Raw genomic sequence first — 21,781 nt, 5'->3', positions numbered from 1 at the left:
CCTCTCTTCCCCTATTGTCTAATGCAGGTGTATCCATCCAGTCAATTATGAGTTAAAAGTAGGTCTCAGACACCTCCAGAGTAGCTTGCAACCTTGAGTTCATTTTTAAATAACCCCAAGGTCACGTTTTCCTCTTAAAGTTAAGAGAAGGCTGAGTTTTAAGGCCCGATAGTGAGCAGTGCTCAGTCAGATTTATGAACAAGGCTGGGGAACATATGTGGACACCTGAGGCACTGAGGTATTTAACTCTTAAATAAAAGTCCTTTTCAATTCAATATTGGAGCATGAGAACATAATGACGTTTCTTAATGCTTTTAAAGGGGAGTCAATTAAAATGGAAAGTTACCCTCATAATTAAGTTAACTCTTCATTTTAATTTTCTCACATTTTAAAGTGTGGCATTTACAAACATCAGGTCTCTTGCTTCTATTGGTCAGTAGACACTGGGAAATATGTAGAACTGAAAAATACAGTCTTTTTTTTAAATAGGAGAAATGTAAAGTGCAGAAAATTCTCCATATTTTGAACATTGTTGGAGAACATTTTTCTGCACTTTAAATTTCTCACATTTAAATAAATGGTTCTATGTTTGTGTTATACATGTAACGGTGCCACATAAGGCGAAAGGTATGTCTTGTGTCGCAAGTACATATGACATAGCCCCTCAGTCACTCATATACATATATCCCATTCATACACATTCATGTTCATACATCCAAAAGACCACACTCACACTGATACACATGGCAGCCTTGTCATAGTGGCCCTAGTCAAAGTATTTTTTTTCACACCATAGTATCTGCCTCTTTGGACATTAGCCTTAAAGTCAATGAAGCTGGCGTGGGGGTCTCTGGTAACAATGCATGGGTTGTACAGCCTTCAGTAGCTCATAATGATTTTTTTTTAAAATATTTTTTTATTTGCTTTTACATAGAATACAATCACAACCACTGTTACAGAGTTAGCCCAGCGTGTGTAATAGTCGTTTACGCATTGGAGTATATATAGCTACCTACTGATCAGAAGTAGCTCTCACTACAGAAAAGGTTGTAGACTCCTGGTCTAATGCAATATTGCAAAACAAGACTCTCAGCTCATATGAAACTTGTTACTTACCTGTAGTAACAGTTTGCTGTTTGAGACTACTCAGGATTCCCTGCTGTTTTATTTAGTAGTTGGTCCGGAAAAACACGTACAAAAAGACTTTGGGCATCAACTATAGGCGGAGACAGTAGGACTCATGGTGATCGCCGTAGGCCCACAAAACTCCACTCTGCTAATATTTCTATTATAACTGTGCAGAGTCTGGCCTTTTATGAGCTCGCTACATCAAACCGGGCTATATATACTGTTTTTGTTTATCATTTCTCTCCGACTAGAAAGGTTGAATTGTATTTTAGTCTGTTTATAAACAGCTCTACACGTGTCCCATTAATTTGGCTGATGGAAGGAAAAAAGACTATAAAAGGCAGTTCCAGGGCTTAGAAATGGATCCTACGTGGAACAGTCTGCTCTATTAGGCACAAATAGTGTTTACATAAGAAAATTAAAAAAGCCAGCATTTCATCATGTCTGCCACCCACACAAACAAATGTATATGTAATGTGATTACATATATGTATATGTAATCACCATGCTACCGCCAGAACTCACTAGCAGGTAGGACGAGGATAAGAGAAGGTTAATGCCACCTCAGTTCACAAGGCGGGGTTCCTAGTATCCGCATCCTCTGGGTTGGATATAATTACAGAATCCAATCAACTCACTCAAGTCTCCCCCGCGGGCCAGTAATTGCAGGAGTAGATGTGACTTAAAGGGGTGGGCACAGCAGGGCTCATGGGTTTCATATTCCATCCAGTGCCTGATGACAAGCCTGTTCTGATGAAAGAATTTGCAGGTATTTGTTTTAAGAGCTCCCACTAGCGACATCAGTGACAGACATTAGGATGAACAAAACAAAGGCCACACTGAAAAATATCTCATATAGCGGCCACAACAGATGCAGAGAAGAGGGGCTCTTCTCGCAGATGCAAGGTGGCAAAAAAGCTAGAGCCCTGAGCCCCCTGCTCTTAAAAGCTCCAGTATTTAATGAGAACTTATATGAAGCATTTATAACAACAAACACTGTCAAAGCCAGTAGGTCTCGCCTCGATCTATTGGCTTTATCAGTGTTTTTTAGCCATGTTGTACAGCAGTCAACGTTTGTCGGAAACATTGATAAAAACATTGACAAACTCAAATAGTGCTACTGTTTGGCTTTGAAAACCATAACGTAAAAGCAGCACAGCTGCTATGCCGTATGTTTGATAATAAAAAGAACAAGCATTGCACTACAATAGGTCTCGCATATATGCGAGTTTGAGCTATTGCCATTGTAAATGACAATGCCTTTTATTTATGTTTAGGTTTTTAAAACATAAATAAAAGTCATTGTCATTTACAATGCTAATTTCTTACTCTCGCAAATGAAAGACTATTGCATTGCAAATGCTTGTTTTTGTTAGCAGTTTGGATTTGAGCTGTTTACTTGTGCTTTACTTGTGCTTGCTACGTACTGTGTCTTGATGGGGATTGGCTGCACCAATAAACACTGCTACTTTTAGGTATTATGTTTGTTACAATGAGAAGGCAAGCGCTGCTATAGATGACGGTATAAGGAGCTATGAAGAGCTGCTTGTTCGTGTGGCATGTATTTAACCGCATGCGTGCGGGCGGAATTCCGCCCGTACGCTGGGTTTTGCGAAACCGCACTTTACGTGACGAGCTGGGCTCGTCATGAGCGTGCGAGGAGGCTACGCCATGACGAGCCCAGCTCGTCATGAGCGTCGAAGGGGTTAATATGCAATTGTGGTTTCACAATGCACCTCAGAAAGGTAAACTGCAGTGCTCTCTATGTTACATGCACTTAACTTTCAACAGTACCTCATGCAGGGCTCGAGTCGGGGTACCACACGGGTGGACGGCGTCCCCCCACTTATTTTACCGGGTGGACGCCGTCCCCCCTGCCAAACAGCTCGACTTACCCCTTTGGCCTCTCTGGGACGAGGAGCTCACAGCACGCTGCTCACGCACTGACTTCTCAGATACAATCGCATCTGAGGGGTGAGCGTGGGGAGGCAATGAGCCCGATGGTGCAAGCCACCTTTCGTGATGTCACTTCCTGTCTGTCGTCACTTCCGGTGACAGCGTCCCCCCACTTCTTTTTTTAGGACTTGTGCCCTGACCTCATGCAACTGTTACACTGAGCTTGGAGGTACATGGGATAGGGCTGACAGAGATGATGCTCTTAACTCAAGTATAAGTGTTAAACCCTGTGGCAGGAAAAAGTGGTGGGGCAGCGCAGGAGGTGGGGGGGACAGGACGAATGACAATAGTAATAGCAAAAAAATAAAATCTACAAAAGAACTTAGCTGCCGCCCGCCGCATCGCTGCTCTTCTGCTCCTCTGGCTCCACTGCACAGTCTGAGGCATGCAGACTCCCCTACGGCCAAGCCAGACACTGCTCTCATGCTGCTGGCAGCATGAGAGAAGTGCCGGGACTGGCCTGAGGGGCCTGGATTTGCATTAACAAAAGGTAAAACATGTTAATGTTAATGATCATTTGTTGAGCACTCGTACGCCCGGAGGCTTCATGGCGCTATAGAGAGGAACAAGGCGCGACAGTCAATTAGTAGAGATGAAGCAGTTCAGTGATGTGCCTGAGAGAAGAGCCAGGTCTTCAGGGAATGTCTAAAGCTGAGGATGTTGTCGCTCAGTTTTAGATGAAGGGGAAGAGAGTTCCAGAAGGCAGCTGCAAGGTGGTCAAAGCAGCTGCCTCCGAGACGCTTCCTCTTATACGGAGGAACAGTCAGGAGGAATTTATGGGTGGACCGGAGGTTGCGGGAAGGACTGTATCTTTTAAATAAGTCTCTAATGAATAGGGGGCCAATGTCATGTAAAGATTTAAATAGAATGCACCCGGCTTTGAAGGCCACGCGTTGCTCAACCGGCAGCCAGTGTAGCTGTTTCAGGCCAAGTCTGACTGATTGCCTCCTAGGGATGTTCAAAAGAAGTCTGGCTGCTTGGTTCTGAACTAGCTGGAGGCGTTTAAGCTCTCCAGTTTGGAGCCCAAGGTAGAGACTGTTGGAGCAGTCCAATCTGGACAGAACCAAGGAGATGACGATCTGTGTAAGGGCCGCTGAGGAGAAGAAACAGGCAATTTTTAGGTCGAGCAGACGTACTCTCAATGCGTGAGCATTGAGAGAGTCTGCTTCAGACCTAATGTTGCCCGTTATTGGGAGAGTGGACACCAATCTGACACGAGCGTTTCCTTCGCGGTTTTCACCGCGGGAGCGCGCGTCTCACCCGCGCATGCGCAGAGTAACTCAGCATTTTTTTTTTTTTTTTTATTTCCCAGCCCCGAACCGAATCAGGTATCAGAGCGCTTCACATATAGGCAGCCCCCACCCCCACCCCCCACCCCTCTGCATGCGCACACACAGGCGAGCGCATGCACACGCAGGCACACGGCAGACACTCGCTCACACACACCCCCCTCCCCCACAGTCACACACACGCACTCCAGACACATACACACGCGCGTGACCCCCATCCCCACCACTTACCGGGCTCTTTCGGCGTGTTCAGTGTCTCATCGCTCCACTTCTTCCTCGGCGGCGGCGGCTGTGGCTGCGGGCGGGACTTCCTGCTGGATTGCAGGCCCCGCCCCCGTCTCAGGCAAAAGTGCCTGACTTCTGTTTTTTTTAAACTGTGGCTCTCTATAACGGAAGGATAAACCCTGTGCCATATAGCATGCGCGTGAATGGACACTCACTGATCAACAGCACATGCGCTTTCATTGCAGAGAAACATGGGTAATATTGATCCCTGAGGGACAACGCAGCTAGATTTCAGGGGCTGAAGAGCAAAATGGGGTATTGTGACCACCTTAAATCTTACCTACAAAAAATGCTTCTGCTAGTTCAGTACTGTCCCTGGGAAACGTGTTAAAAAGTCTACTAGTCTGGGTGGGTCATTCATAGCGCCGAAGGCTGCTGAAAGGCCGATTGATATAAAGGTCTTGATGAGTCACTTTGAGTAACCCCTCTATTTTGACAGCACCACTAACTCCGTGATGAGACCTGGTGTCATGCCTGCCTAGAGTAGTTTCAAATGTGCTTTTACGGTCGCACAAGATTGCAAAAAGATTAGTAACACCCGTTTTTCCAAACGTTTACCAAAATAAGGTATCAGTTATATCGGGTGGACATTGCTCAAATTAACGTTCCCAGAGAAGTCTTTTGGGGTCTGGCATTAACCACCGCCTTGTGATTTTTGTAAAATGATAAGTACATAATAAACGTACTTCCATGGGATTTCAGCCGGCCCTCTCCATCGGTTGGTCTGCCCTTGCATTGTTCACATTTCCTTCCGCCCGTTAGAGCATACAGCAGGGGACAATAGGGCAGCCCACTCAGGCCTGTGGCCGTCGTCACTCTGACTAACGGCATTTTGCCTTTTCACAAGGTTACACATCTAAGCACAACGGAGCGCATCATCAGTGCCTGTGACTTCTCTGGAAATGTGTGCTTTTGGGAGCAAAACAATTCTTGCTTTTTGCCAAATTGTTTAAATATTGGCAAGAAAGCCACCTTTCACAACGATGGTTTATAAAAACCATGGCTAAACATTTATAACGGGCAAAGGATGTCAGCCACCGCCAGGCCGACTGGCTTTGAAAATGCTTATTTAATAACGGGGAATTCGAGGGTGATTTCCGAGCTCGTGAACTGTTCCAGTGCTGAAAGAGTTGTTAAATGACTGCAACAGCTCATGGCTTGAACGAGTCACAGTGAATTTGAAGGTTCCTGGACAGCAGTCAATAGTGAAGCGAAGCCACTCGGTATCCCAGCCCTGAGCTGGGTGCGTGCTGTGTGCAGTTGGTGGCTCGGGTGCCGCAGCTTGAGCCATAGTGCTCATTTAATTATAATCGGTATATGAGGTGTGTTAATGATTCTGACAAAAGTTGAATTCTTTTTTTCAACGTTTTCATATCTGTAGGGACTGGTGTATTTGGTATTCCTCTACTGCGATTATGCATGCTGTTTCTATGATGGCACTTTGCACGGTGGTATCTTTTCACCATTATTGAAAGGAATCTGCTACAGTTCGTTGAACTTTTGTAAGCTGTAATTACGATTGTTCTTTGCTATTTTTATAATATTTTATGTGGCCCTACATCGGAGTTCCGAATCATAAAATATAAATTGATTGATCCAAATTTCTGCCTTAAGTCATTTGTGCGAGCATATTATCCGCACGAATCTTTTCGCCAAAGAGGTAAATTCTACCAATAAAAGTCTTTCTTGGTTAGTTTATTCTAGGATAAAAAACAGAGGAATACATCTCCCACGAGTCTCATGTAGCATCACTGGCTGACAGTGGCAGAACGAGGTAATATGAAGTAGCATTTCAGGCTGCTCTCTGCGCCAGTGGGTTACTAGCAACAACCATCAAGTGGTTCTTCGAGCGTTGTTTAACCCTAGCCCCAAGTGACAAGAATTCCATGTCATTTAAGCGTTCAGGAGGAAACGAATTACGAATAATTCGAGAGACTTGTAGGCGTAGACCTTTTAAGTACTACTGATTACCCCTAAATTAAGATTTTTTTTCTTTCAAAATCAGAGAAAACAGGCACTCTAGCAGAATTTGCTGCTGGAACAGGCGTGCTTGGAAACCGAGATATGCCCCGTCCAAAGGGTTTGTCGTGCAGAATTCATTCCAAAAAGAGCCCACGGTGTCCAGACGAGCGACCTGGTTGCCCCTTGGCACGGAAAGGGAGACGGGATATGGGTAGATTATCCGTGCCAGATCTCCGAGGGCACTAGAGTGCTTTGGCATTTTCGTGTGATTAACGCGCAGCCAGTGGTATTTTTTCAATCCAAAGCGTCCCATCCAGTCTCCCTGCTTTGTTCGAGCCCTGCATAATAGCCTTGGTAAGATCGGGGCTCCCTCCGGGTTCACAAAAGAAGAAAGATATATAGTTAAGGTTATGTTCAAAATACATCCGACGTTGTCTGCTTCTGCTGAGACAGGACAATATTGTTTAGATTGGCTGGCCTGCACAAAGGGGGCCCATATGTGCACCTTCCGGCTGGCATATGGGGGCTCAGGAACAAGCGTTACATGGGTAAGGTGGCACTTGTGCAAGTATCAAAGGTAAAGACATGTGAGAGGTAGCAGCCGTGTGTTGCAAGGGCAGAGTGGTGTGTGCATGTTACAAAAGGGCACCGAACACCAGCACATGGAAAATACTGCAAAAAGGCAGACCCTCCAATCACAGGCATACACTGGGAAGGCACTTCCATGGTCATGGAAAGTAGAAATTATCAGTAGTGGGAAGTCTTCCTCACAAATAGCAAGAGGACGTGAATTACTTTTGGAGGTGTCTCTGGAGGAGGAGAACTTTGAGGTCCCTTTTGAAGGCCTGGGAGGAGGCGGTGGTTCGAAACTTTTTTTTGTCCTCTCGCGGTTTGTAAATACAAAACATATTGCATTACAAATGCTATAGGTATCACATTTGCGAAAGTTATAACTATGAGCATTGTAAATGAAGAAGCTATTAATTTAGCTATTTTAAATAAAAGAAACATAAATAAAAACTTTGCCATTTACAATACCAATAGCTCAAACTTTCCTAATGCGAGACCTATTGCATTGCAAATGCTTGTTTTTATTTTCTTCAACTGAAAGAAGCTGGAGGACACAACTGCTCCCACCTGTTTTTTTAAAGAGAGATCCTCACTAATGAAGATACCTAGGCTCTTGACCGAGGGTGACTTAGATGGGGGGGCGCCCATACTGGAGGGCCAGAAGCTGGGATTCCAGCTAAGTGTACTCTGTCCAGGCTGGACCAGTTCGGTCTTGCCTGGGTTAAGTTTCAGATGATTGCAGCTCATCCAACTCAGAATGTGGGACATGGTGTTTTGAAATTCTACCACAGAGTCCTTGGTGTTCAAAGGGAAGATGAGCTGCAAATCATCAGCATAGTTGAAGATGGTTACCTTTGCTTTCCTGAGGGAGTACAAAAGGGGGCGTAGGTACAAATTAAAAAGCAGAGGAGATAACGAGGAGCCTTGAGGTACTCCGCAGATAGTGGATATAGTAGGAGCCGTGAAGGAGCCCAGTCTGACCGATTGAGTTCGGCCAGAGATAAATGAGCGGATCCAGCTCAGCGCAGGGCCCCTAAGGCCTGCCTGCTCGACACGGTCGACCAAGATGGTATGGTCGACCGTGTCGAACGCAGCAGAGAGGTCCAGTAGCACCAGAGCCTGATGGATCCCTTCATCCGCGTTCCGCCTCAGAGTATTCTGCACCGAAAGTGCACCAGAATGTTGCTGGTAGAAACAAGCTTTAGTTATTGCCAAAATCTGAGAAGTGCAGGAAAGTTCAGTGTGTAAAAGTACCACTAAATTATTAACTTCACATGGGTTGAGGTAGTACTCACAGATATTGGCTGAATTACTGTATACCAGAAGTTCACTTTACTCTTTCTTGGGAAGATTTCCGACCTAAGCCCTCATTATGAGTTGACTTGCCTTCTAGATTTCATTATGCGTGATAACTTCCGTTACTGCACATACTGGAGTTATGAGTGTTCTGGCTAGCACCACTCCTCCACAATTATCCCCAGGTGAATTTAGACACGTCATGCATGCAAAATCTGCATACTATTATCCCAAAACCCTTAACTTTTGAACTTGCTCTCCAACTGGTAAGTTCAGAACACCTCAGTGTCCAATTTTAACGGGTGCAATCTGATTATCACATCCGATAATGGGCTACTCGTAACGAGTTTCTTAAAGAGGCCACTGATGTTCACCCAGCACTGGAACATCATAATACCCAGTGCATAAAGAAGATGAGCAGTTAAATACTGAACAGGAGGGGGAAGTGCGCAGATCCTTGCAGCAATTCGAAAAGGACTAATGCAGTAGCTCTATATACACAAGGCACAGAAAGAAAGGAAGGAACTGACGTCGACGAGCGGAGGTAGCGGTAATATTATGGGCCAACGAAATGCATAGGCTTGGACGGACCTGACGAGGAGCCACACGATGCCACCTATGGCTGAGGAAAATCGCTGGACCCATACCATGAAAGGACAGCCCCACTGGCCGAGCTGAGCAGAAACCACTAATGGATCTTGTTACAATGAAAGCGGTATCCCGCTGGCAAATCAGTGCTTCCTAAACCAATCACCCCAGAATGAGTACCTGAAACTGAGTCTACTCACAGGTGTGTCGTGGGGCAGGCCTCTGGCCTGGGCGCTCACTCGTTCGGAAGGACAGACTCACTGGGGCACGGCCTGCTGATTCCTCCCAGACAACCCGTCACTTAGTTCAGAGTCAGTATCTCTGCACTGCGGAGCAGGAGGCCGCCCACCCTGGGGAAGCGGGGAATGCAGCAGCTAAGCACTAGACTTAAAGTAAAAAAATAAATAAACAAACAGAGCGCGGTGTCCCTGAAGCGGGCACTGCGCTTTGAGAGTAAAAAAAAATAATCACCCAGCGATACTTCGCTACTGGCAGCCGCTATTAAAGTGAAAGCACGCATTGTGTGCTCTGTGTACAAATAATGCCCGTCATTGTCCCGTGAGTGCTGGGTGGGGGGGGGGTTGGCCACTATTAAAGTAAAAGCACTCCGCATAAGTGAAAGCGCGATAAAAAAGAAACACGCCAAAGGCGACTGAAACAAGCTGTCGCCATTACGCGAATAAGAAAAAAAAGTGCTTACCCATTAGTTAAAGGAGACTGTATAACGCGGCAAGCAAAAGATCCAGTCCGGATGGGCCATCCAAAAAGGAGACAGTGTGGTAACAAAGAGACCTCATTTTGAATCGGAAGCCAGCGTTTAGCATAAACGATGACGCTAGCCAATAAGAATGATGGGCGGTGCTTCGAAACCACTTCTGAAATCTCCTTGATTGCAATAAGCCTCACAGAGCGAGCAGCGCATGCACGCTGCAACACAGGTCTGCGAGACCTAAACAGCGATATGAGGAGGCCAGTATAGACCATGTTAATTTCTTTTTTATTTTACTTTCAGCCATGCCTCTATAAAATATGGCTAAATAAACATTAACAAAGCCAGTAGATCTTGCTTAGGGAAGACCTATTGACTTTGAAATTGCTTGTTTTCTTGGCAGGAGGGGAAGGAAAAGCTACAATGCGGGAGGTGGATGGTTCAAGACGGAATGCAGTGGGAGGCGATGAAGTGGGGCAAGCAAGAACGCGGGGCATTGCAAGCATTGCAGTTGGAGGGTGAAGCAAAAAGACGGGAGAAAGGAGACTGGAGAAAGGGGGACAGGGTGGACAACGATGGGACAACAATGACAAAGGGGCAAGAAACAACGAGGTAAGCAACAACAACAGGTTAAGCAACAACAATGGGGTAAAAATTACAGGGCAACAACAATGGAGAAACCAATAATAACGAAGCAACAACAATGCAGAGTAGAAGGGGGAGATAGCCGGCAAACACATGCACTCTGATGAAGGGCTACAAATTTAAAGTACCTCTGAAAGCGTGCGAGAAGTGGAAGGACATTGGACCCCAAAAGGAAGGAGTACTTGGGCCATGCTCTATGGGAGGGTCAAACACACGAAGAGGAAGTGAAGCAGGCATAGTCTTATGAAAGAGAGGCAAGGAAATCAGAGTGATGAGGAAGTCAACCAATGGTAAGCAATGGGTGGGATTTAAGCACCATGTAAGCTACAAAATGTCTTGCAAGCAACAGAGCATGCACTCTCTAGGGTGAGCCTAATAAGTGAGGGAGATATGCAGACAACATATGACTGTCAATACATTTTAGCACTATTAACATAATATGCTAACCTTGTAGTGTAATGAATAGGACAGCAGAGACATTCTACCATGATACAAGTGTATAAACGCATAATGGTAATCTTGACCAGCTACTGAGGACACCTTGAAGTTTAAAGGTCCCTTGTGGAAATACTTTAGCTTTTTTGTGGAGACTGAAGACTGGCTGGGAAAAGTACACAGTAAGTCTAAATGTCTTGTACTGTATCTCCACTAATTTTAAAATACAGAAATGCATTGGTAAGCATACCCATCCGCCGTATTTTTACTTGTTTAGATCCACTGGAAACAAAAGTATTTCTAGGAAAATGCTAGAACCTTGTTAAATAAGAACACTTTGCCCTATTACTGCAAAACTGTTCTGGGCACAGTATATCAAGCTAAAAGATATCAAGCCGATGTTGCTAAAAATAAACTCCTCTTGTGAAAATGTACTAATTTGCTGCACTTGGAATTCAAGGGAAATCACAGAAGTGTTCTGATTAGTGCCTAAATAACAATTCCTTATTCTTTCCACAGAGGCACTGCCTTAAAGAAAAGGCCTCACCTCTAAAGGCAAGATGTCTCAAGCAGATATCTAGGTGTTCACACATTCAGAAACATCAAGATTCAAGCAAAGACCAGCAATTATGACCCAAACAGTGATTTAACCACCAACAGGCAACTACATCCAAGAACAGGCTTCCCCATGAAAAGCAATAACACAAAATTAAGTGCAATGCTACTTAATGCATAAGTACTCAAAGGCTACATCTTTGAGGAATCAAGTCTCAAGCAACAGATTTGCCACCAAATGCATTAATAAACAAGCACTTTCATCATCCCCTTGGAAACAATGACTTAATGGTTTCACCAAAAAAAGAAGTCAATGATCAAACAGCTAAGGGTAACAGAAATCAGGCAGAAATCAGACAACATCACGGTAACCAAAGGCATGAAATTGCAAGCACCACCTTAACCATTAACGTCATAAGACATAAAGCAACAACACTGACAACAAAGTCCATATGTTATGAGCAAGACATCCATGATCATCATACACTAAGTAATAGTTTTGCTACTACCACCTAGCTTCAAAGAGTTGCCTTCACACCTAAAACATTAGTTTCTTACTTAAGATAGTTGAATGGTGAATCCTACATTTGGCATAATAGTCACATTACTTTCTATCTTGGATACCCCCTAGTTATTGACATCTCAAACGTGGGTGAATGAAGTGTTTTTACAACTGTGCAATAATTCAGCATTTTCAGGAATGTACTATGGTAAGTGAATAGGTAGAGGAACCTAGGGCTCTTTTACTTAAGTACCCAGGGGGAGGGGTGACATACGTTTGCGTCCATTTTGATGCTGTAATACAGTCATGCAATGTTTGCACATGGGACATTCCCTCATTCACAAGGGAAGGTGGCTTCACACATAAGGCAATTTGCTCTTATGCCTCCAGCATACTACAAATGTAGGCACACATCACTAGGAGGCTGACTATGCACCACACAGCAAGTACTGCACATTTACTCCACCACCATTTGACCCTTTTCGGAAGGCAGTACAGGGGTCTTATGGGCCCATAGGTATTCCTCCTGAAAGAGTATGTAACAACTCATTGCACCAGCCATGTGGGGCAATTTCTGCCACTGCCTTAAGTCAAAGATAGAGTTGGTTTCAAACCCTTGCTCTGACTTACCCTGATGTGCTCTTTCCAGAGCAAGTGTTAAAACAGGAGCTGTAACAGTAGTGGGTTGATAGAACTCGTGCCTTCAATTCTACAAGATGTTTTTACATTAGTATAGTGAACTGGGTGTATTTATCCAGTCTAGGTATAATATAGTTCACATGCCAAAGATAAGCAATTGTGAGGATATACAGCCAACACCTGCTTTGATCTAGAGAGTGGTGATGTGGAGCTTTCTCAAAGCAAGGACAGTAGTTTTGAAGCAGAGAACATAATCATTCCATCTGTCTGTGTGCCAAAGGCAAACTCTCAGTCCAAAATGGGAAGCGAGTTAGGCTAATGTGGTGGCTATATATCCTGCGAGTCTGGTACTACTACTCTTGTTAATCTATCACTACTAAATGCAGTCATTCTTCATCTTGGATGTGTCATGTTAATGTTAACTTAACAACTCAGAAGCTTGCCTATTTGTTTTTTTTTAAAATAGCCAACAGCTCTGGTCTCTCTCAGATCACTGAGAAGGTGTTGAACAGCAGAGTGGGACTGTACGCTTCATGACTGCAATATTGCCAAAGCCCTTCTTTACCCAGTATTCATTGATAAGACATAGTCAAAATATCTTCACCTAACTTTGTTACAATGTAACTGGACCCTGCAGAACCATTGCTGGTAAATATCATCTATTCTATTATAGCTAGATGTGCCAAGTGATGAAAAATCAATTGATGGAGTTAAAGGAATCACAATTTTGAATATTTAACAGACATTCTTACTTATTTATATCCTGGGCTCAATGTACCCAGGGTTAAATGTGGGTCATTTCACTCATTGCTATTGGTATTCATAAACAAGGAATTATTCATATATCTTGTAATTATCAAAATGTAGCAACTGAATAATGATAAGAATATCAAAGTAACAGTTTACATAGCCTAACTTTGAATGAACTTTCACAATTAATACTTCTACCAAGGAGGGCTCAGTTAAAATGTATTTACTGGCATTGAAGTGCGTTTTCCCACTCTCCCCGGCTTACGCAGACTGGAAACTAAGTGCCTGCGAAGGCTGATGCTGTTATTCATCAAGATGCAGTCTCCTTATGACAGACATACTCTGCGGGAAAGTGATGGTCACTTATACTCCGTTTGCTGAATTATGTCCATTGAAGAAGAGCTCACAGATAGTGTTTCATAAGCCTTCCTGTCTACAGAGATCCCAGACAGAAAAGCTGTAGTTCTCTTTTAAAATCAGAAGAGAATAAGCATTTTCACCGGGATTCACTTACAGAAATCTAGTGACTGCATTTTCACTTTAATGTCTGGGGGATACAGTTGTTTATTCCAGAGCCAACCCCACCCAAACTATGTTAACCACCGCAGCACAACCACCTGCCTAATTTGAGTATCTTTTGATTCAACACCAAAATGTCCTTCACTAATTCACAAATACACAGTTATAGGGCGCAACAAAATGCATCTCAGCTGGATTTAAAATGCTTTAGATAAACCAAACGTTTCACAATTTAGACCCAAAGGTATTCAATTTGCTTCAAAATGTTGCAGATCGGATTTTTTCTAACACTTTAAATCAGCACCCAAATGTGCCACACTGGTGCTCACGATTTGTAGATTGGATTTCTAACAGACAAATATATTTCCCAAAACAATGTAGGTCGGCTGAAAATTTGGACTGACAACCCCTCAACGACTCAAAGTATATCCAAATATGTCCAAATGCATTCCTAACATTCTCAAATTAATGCTAAAAACTATCATTCTGCGCATACAATCTATAAATATGGCCTAAAACATCAAATGTGGTAAAACCATCTGTATATCTTAAAGTCCAGCATATAATTGTACAAAATACCTAAAAATGATCTATATGAAGGATTAAAATGTAAAAGATAGCTAATAAAAGCTGGTAGCCACATCCCCAAAATGTTTTCATTTATTTTGTCACAGATCCCCAAAATGTTTTGACAGTTGACAATAAATGTAGACAGTTTCTAATTGAACAATCTTCTAGGACGAAGGTGAAGTGTAAAAGGAACTCTGAAAATCTGCTGATGCAGGCTCTGTTCTCACTGATACACTTACTCCAAGAAATTAGTTGGAGCCAAGCAAGGAACTGGCCGGTCACCATACGATCAACATTTGCACTGATTTTCCTGCCTGTCTCATTACTCCCTCTGTTGTGGATATCTTGCCAGCATTTATTTACCGAAAGGTGAAGAACCTGTACTCAATAAGATATTATGCTTAACATGAGTATAAGTATGGTATCATTAGCCAACATTCAGCATCTTACAAAACTTCTAACAAACCATCTATGTACACAGCTTGTGTGCTTACAGCTAGCACTGAAAATTGATGCACGGAAAACATTTAATTAGTCTCAATCACAGGGAATCACCCTGGGCACTTTCGGTTCTAGAGTGTCTTGACCAGATCAGCCCATTCAAAGAACAGCACCTAGAGGCTACTGGATTTACAGAGTGCAATATACAAGTATAATCACCCAATGTATGAAACCTTGCATAAACAATGAACTACTGAGGTAAGCAACAACTCAACTACATCTAGTTTCTATTTTGTGTTCTTTTTAAAAGTGAGAAACTTACAATCATCAAATGGTAATTTATATTTTACATTTAAAGTGACATGCCATCATTATAGCTGCATAACCAATAAGTAAAAAGTTGAGTCGTTAAATCCTGTATCTCATTACGGTGTAGAAAAGTAATTTGTTCCAATATTTTTAAATGTTTTTAAGATATCCTATATTTTTATTTATTTGTGTAATGTAATAAACTGCAACAGAAAGGTGGATGATAACTATAAAATGATCACATGTACTTTTAATTTATTCATACTCCTAATAAATAGGTTTTACATATAAAAGATGTTCCAAATTCAACTATACCAAAACACGAATCTGTTGGTTGAAGCCTTAGGCATTGTACAAAGATTCACTTCATAAACAAGTTAACTTGAATGTCATTGAAAGGGTTCACCTGCTGTCTACCTGAGTTTGTCTGCTATAAAGATGACCCGTCGCTCGAGCAGCAGGGAGGCAAAGATCTTGGTCATCTGTCGCACACTGAGGAACTTAAAGAGGCACTCAAAGTCCACATGTTCAAGGCGTGAGTCCATTGGTCGCCGGAGCTCTATCACCTACAAAACATTAAACATACAACAGAATAACTGTATTATGGAATCATGTGCTCTACCTACAGGTCTTTGGATGGACTCTGACCGCACAGGCAGAGTAATTATTACACATATAGGTTGCCTGGTATGATACCTTTGGAAACTATAGCACTCATCATGGGTCCCTTTTAGGTGGAGAGAGGAGTTTCTGTGTACAGTATATGTATTACCTCAGAAAAACTTTGAGTTAAACGTGTGCCCTCTAGAAAGTGCCATCGCATAAAAACAGGTGCATATCTGTGCTGTGTGTGAACGCACACCTTCATGACGAGGCACCTGGTATTAAATGAGTACATAAGTGCCAATGGATGGATTTTGAATTCATGTAGCCCGCTTTTATAATACAAGAAAACTTCACTCAAATACTGGCACCTCCACAAATCTCAAAAGTGCGGCAGCTGATCATTACCATACTGGAAAAGGCCGAACCGCAACAAGGGCATCAAGTCTAAAGTAGGCATTGTTCTATAGAAATAACAGCCGGATTGCCAATCTAAAGACAATCTCGAAGGAACATTTAATACAGCCAGCTATCTTAACGTTCTATAAATCTAATGCAAAATATGTTATAATTTACAGCACCCTCAGTCAGTAGGTATTGTTGTCACTTGAGTGGTTGACTAGATCAAAAGTCAGAATTAGAGACTGCTTTGCCCCAGAGAACCATTACTGCTCCATCACAAAAGAAGAGAACATATAATTTAAATGTGCAAACTCACTGGCTAGTCGTATTTTGGTTTTATGATTTTCAGTAAATGCGTCAATGATAAATAGTACACACCTGAATACATATGGGCCAAAATAACAGTTTAGGGTGCAAACGTCTGTTTCTACCGTACATGGGATTAGAAATCAGATGTGAATAATGCAAAATATTATGGTTAAGCATCCTGAAATAGGTGGAGTTTTGCCCACCTTGCACAAAATTCCCTGTTACCACTGGGTCAAATTGCACACAGGCTAAGTACCACTAATAGTAATTATCAGACGCACAATTTCAGTTCCCGAATACAGCCCAAATGTAATCAGGACCTTAGACTGCAGCATCCTTAAAGCCTTTTTAATTTTATGGTTTGTAAAGTTAGATACAGCAAATGGACAGACTGTTCCATTTTATGAGAAGCATGTTACAATTTTAAGGTCTGGCATTAGCCAAGAGCTATTGATTTTAATAAAACTATGAATAATATTCTTTCATATAGGGCCCTTCAGTAGGCCCTCTTCATGCATTGGTCAGCTGTTGTGTCTTATTTTTTTCCACCCACTACAGCATGGGGGCAATTGGTGAGACCACTTCAGCTATTGGCTAACTTCACTGTTAGTTACGGCATTCAGCTGTTTCGTAAGGAGCACATCTGCACACATGCAGCTCATCCAAGAATAAAACTGACCAAACAAAACAAGCATTGACAATGTTAAAAAGTCTGGCAGCCCACGCTAGACCTAGTGCCTTTGATAAGGCTGTTTGTTATGGAATAGACATCTATGGATAAATAGGTTAAATTATATCAATCACCCTGTTTCCAGATTAATACCTAGCTTTATTAATGTCTCTACGTTTTCTCATTTCCTAAAGAATACATTAAAATCTGACCTTCTTTGTAGAACCACAAAGAAAATATTTTATGTGCCTAAGTCATTTTCCCGTCCGCATTTCGACACATATTTAATCACTAGATAGAGCTACAGATCCAGGTGGAAAATTATAGGAGGCATGTGTTTATTGTCGCAATATAAGTCCAATAATGACTTTCAAAGAATGCAAGCAGGATGACTGTAAGCAGGCTGACTGTGTTGACCCCTTGCTTGGGGTGGTTTTTGGCAGACATCATGGAAAACTAAAGATTTACGGATTCCGCTTTTTATTGCATTGAATTACCACTGATGGGCTTCTGAATAGACACCGTGGTTGACTTCAATGCTTGTCAGTGTTGTATTCATGAAGATGCTTTAAAAAGCTCGTCTCCTCTATAGCCACAATACACTTTAATAGTTCTCTGTCACTTTTTAATCCATAAATATTGTAAGAACCCATCGGCAACAAGGGGGTCAGGGAACTGTACATAAAGTGAAACCACAATATCTAATTAACAGTTACCGTAGGCTTATAAAACCCAACCAAGGAAAGAGAGGAATAAGAATGCAGGGTCATTAAACATACGATGAAAACAAAATGCTCAGTCTAGCTGCAGTCCAGGCTGGATTGGCCACAAAATCAGTTGATAAGAACACAGACAAGTATTCCAAAACCAATACGTTTGGCTTGTTATTTGAGTCTTGGCTAAAATATTTAACAAAAACCCTGCTGCAGAGAAAAAACACAAAAACGACTGCTTTCTGTATACAATGCATCTATGAAATATGAGTTTAATGCTTCATGATTCAGTGTACTTTTGAGATGTAAAATAGTGGCTCATGGACTGCTATGCAAGCATTCTGTAGGACACTGAATGATAAACCAAACAGCCAACAGCCTGCATCTCGAGGTCAGAGATATACTGCTCTGGGTGAAGCCAGAGCCTACTCTCTGAATATTTTAAACAACAGGTAGCCATCAGTGTTGCAGACGGCTATGCAAGGTGGTTTTAAGAAGCTTCAAGCAATTCAGAGGTACATCTTTTTACCAGTGGTGGCCGGCACAGATCGGGGGTGGGTAGGCGGGGCGGTGGGTGGGTTGCGGATAGTGGGTTGTAAAAAATAATTTTAAAAAGTACCTCTTCACTGAGTCTCCATCGTCGCCGCGTCTCTCCTCCATCTTCCCAGCCAGGAACAGGAAGCACATTCAGGCTTCCCTGACCAATCACAATGCTGAAATGCAGCATTGTGATTGGTCTGAGCTCCGTGGTTCGCTCTCAGCCAGGGAATGGGAGCCTGGGCATGTTCTCCATGCAGGTTGTAATGCAGCCTGGGTGGGAAACATGCAAAGTACTCATGACTGTTTGGCCGACCCAAGAGGGTCAGCCAATCAGTCATTGCGCACTTCCAGCGTACCCACCACTCCTCCCCCTGCTCTGAGAGCAGAGCAGCCAGCCCGCAAAGGCGCCTGCAGCAGGAACAAATAAAATGGTAATAACAACAAGTTATTACAGGAATAGGGTTTTTCTAAGATGGGCGACTGCAGAAAGAACACTGTTTAACTATTTGGATTGGCTAAACCTAGGAATGCCCAGCGTACACAGGTATTTGTCATGTGTGATTGCTGGTGCTGTGAAGCCTGTAAGTAGAGCATGCCTGGTGTTTCTAGGTGAGTGTACTGAACGTGATACAAGGCACTGCAATGTAATACTCAAAGTAAAGCCCAAGGCAGTCAGAGTGGGAGTGACGTGATCATCTTTCGAGGAATCGAGCAGCAGAGCTGAAGACAGATTTGTATGATTTAAGGCAGGAGCAAGAAAGCAGAGGAAAATCGTTTTGCCTACAACCAGTGTGTAAAACACCAAAGTTTAGATCACAAAACAAAAAAGAGACTGAGGAAGCAAATGTATGATTTGCCTTAAGAGGAGAAATGGGTAACAGCGGTAGTATAAACATCAGTTATACTCTACAAAGGTAGCATCTGCTACCCTGAACTTGCCCTGTGCACCCATGGCGCTGCTCTTCTTATGCCTGGTCTCAGCAGTCAATACCATAGCAAAGCAAGAGACGCTAAACAGAGCTCTGTTTATTTTCTATAGTTCCACTCCGTGCCTTTATTCTGATTTCTCAGCAGCAAATATGAAGCCGCCAAGAGCCAGACACATAGTTAACTTTGTGGTTTCACAGAGGGTAATAGGTACTTGATGGCACTTTTGCTCCCACTGACACTGGTGAATCAACGCCATGGGCAGCTAATTTGTCAACATATGCCTTCAGACGTAGGCTCTCGACTAAAATAAAGCCCACCTCAGGCCACATTGAATAAGGTGGGAAATATGCAAAGAGGAAAAGAAGCGCCTTGAATAAATGGGTAATTCAAATTGTGAATAACTAACCGTTTTGGAAGGACTGTGTTTGAGGGAGCGCAAAGATGTGCAGTGGTCTATGGCACCAAAGCAACTACTAGGGTGGTGGAAGTTACCTGAGATAAGAAACTCAAACCGAGCTGTGCTTCACTGGTGGAGATAGATCCCACAGCCAAGATCAAGAACGTTCAGACGTTTTATATAACAATTGCATAATGTAGTTGACAAGATCAATTCCAAGGGCAACTTACGTAGAATGGGATTGGGGTCTGCTCTGGAGATTTTCATTTGCCTTACTTTCATTTGCTAATCAGGACCCCAGTCTATCTGCTTTTTAAATTGTTATATCAAGCTCTTAGGTAAATCCCAGATTGGATGCTGGGGTACCCTTATAAGTCCCTAGTATATGGTACTAAGGTACCCAGGGCATAGGTACCCCAGAGGTCCCCCATGGGCTGAAGCATGCATTATGCCACCTCTGGCAGACCATTCAAAATGGAACTACAGGCCTGCCACCGCAGCCTGTGTAAGCTGGTGCTAGCACGACCTACTAAAGATATAGGTTTACTATATCTAGGGTCACTGCACTAAACATCTATAAGTCACCCCTCTAGCAGGCCTTTGCAATCTTGAAGGCTGGGTGCTTGGATATAAGTGAGAGGGTGCCCCTGCATGAGCAGGACACCCCTATAGCCTACAGAATCCATTCTCCGGGGTCGTCAGTGAAGTAGTCATATACCATATAGAGGGGAACGGTGTAATTACGCGGTGACCATCTCAAAACTGGCTGCAACGAATCCTATCATGTTTGGTATCAAATATGTTGCAATCATACCACCACACCATAAACGGTGTGGGAGATATGATTCCAAGTACTGGTAGAGCCCTCTGTTAGGCTCTCAGTGTTCCCGGTGCCAGCCTTCTAGACCTCGACAGCAGAAAATGGTTGCTGCCGACCAGAGATACATTTTTGTCCTCCTGCTGCTGAGCCAAGCTCGAGCAGAGGAAGGCAGAACAATAGGCATCCTGTCACAGGGAGGTGTGACCACCTCCCAGACAGGATTTGGTGTATTGGGACCGGGTGGGTGCACTTGCCATCACCACAAAGTCTGCATATGGGGCACATTTGGTTTCCCTGTGCATAGTCCAGTTCGAACCAGTGCTGGGAGCCATTGGCTTCCACTCTGGCGTGAAACTGGACAAAGCACATGGGAGTAACCTCCCCCCTTCCCAGACCATCCCCTAGGAGGGTCCCCTGAATCTTTCCAAATCTTTCCCTATGGTACTTAAGGGCTTACCTGGATGTAGGTCCTTAGATTTGTCATTGGATAAGATTCAAATCAGACACCACTCCTTCTTCTACCATCTGGGCACTCTAGACTTCATTTGGGATCGACTTCATTTCCCTTTCAGTCTGCTGCAGGCACCGCAACTAAGTTGACCAGTCTGCTGATCCTGAGCTTCTCTGGACTTTGAAATGTTCTGCAACACAGGTGGTGGTTTTCCACAGCCCCCAAGACCTGTCCTGCCCTCTTACCACACTTGAGGCCAGTATCCCTCATGGGGGCTCCAATAACCGATCCTCTGTGCACTGCATCAACTTGCAGTTGCAAAGGCTTGTTGACTTCCTTCTAAGAAGATCTTCAGGCTCCAAGTAGCCCCAACCTTGAGCACATCCAGTGACCAGAATCTTGAGCCACACCACATCATGTCCATCGTGGCCTGCATCTTTTGGTGAGCTGCTTGAGGTCCTCTCGCAACTCCAGTGCCTCCTGCCTGTGGGTCCAATTGAGGGTCACCTTTGTTTCCCCTGATTGCTCGGGGCACGCCCTGCCTCCCCTGCTTGTGATGAGCCCCTTGAACCTTGCTGGTCCTGATGTTGCTCCTTCTTCACTTCCTGCATTGGTTGCATTTGCAAAGGTTTGTTGGTGTTCCCGCCAGATACCGACCCCCCAGCACTCGAAATCCTTTGTGGGACAGCTCGTGCATGGCTCCTGATCCTCCTCAGCATCGTCTGGTCCTCACAGCTGCAGAATCAAGGTCATCGTCACCCATCCTGCAACACCTGTCATCAGAGGGCATTTGTCTTC

The 21,781-nt window shown here is 43.6% G+C and overlaps 1 protein-coding gene across 3 annotated transcripts in view; it reads right to left on the bottom strand.

Moving 5' to 3' along the window:
• The window catches only part of DENND2B (DENN domain containing 2B), a 1,120,876-nt gene that overhangs the window by 95,207 nt on the left and 1,003,888 nt on the right, over positions 1-21,781 (bottom strand). For all 3 annotated transcript variants that reach the window (XM_078680987.1, XM_078680986.1, XM_078680988.1), the window contains one exon: positions 15,566-15,714. In XM_078680987.1, coding sequence (XP_078537113.1) covers positions 15,566-15,714 — 149 coding nt within the window. The remainder of the gene's footprint in view (positions 1-15,565; positions 15,715-21,781) is intronic.

This window comes from Lissotriton helveticus, chromosome 3_1, assembly GCF_964261635.1.
Source record: "Lissotriton helveticus chromosome 3_1, aLisHel1.1, whole genome shotgun sequence".
In the NCBI taxonomy this organism is placed as follows: domain Eukaryota; kingdom Metazoa; phylum Chordata; class Amphibia; order Caudata; family Salamandridae; genus Lissotriton; species Lissotriton helveticus.
This window is presented reverse-complemented; position numbering and strand designations above follow the sequence as displayed.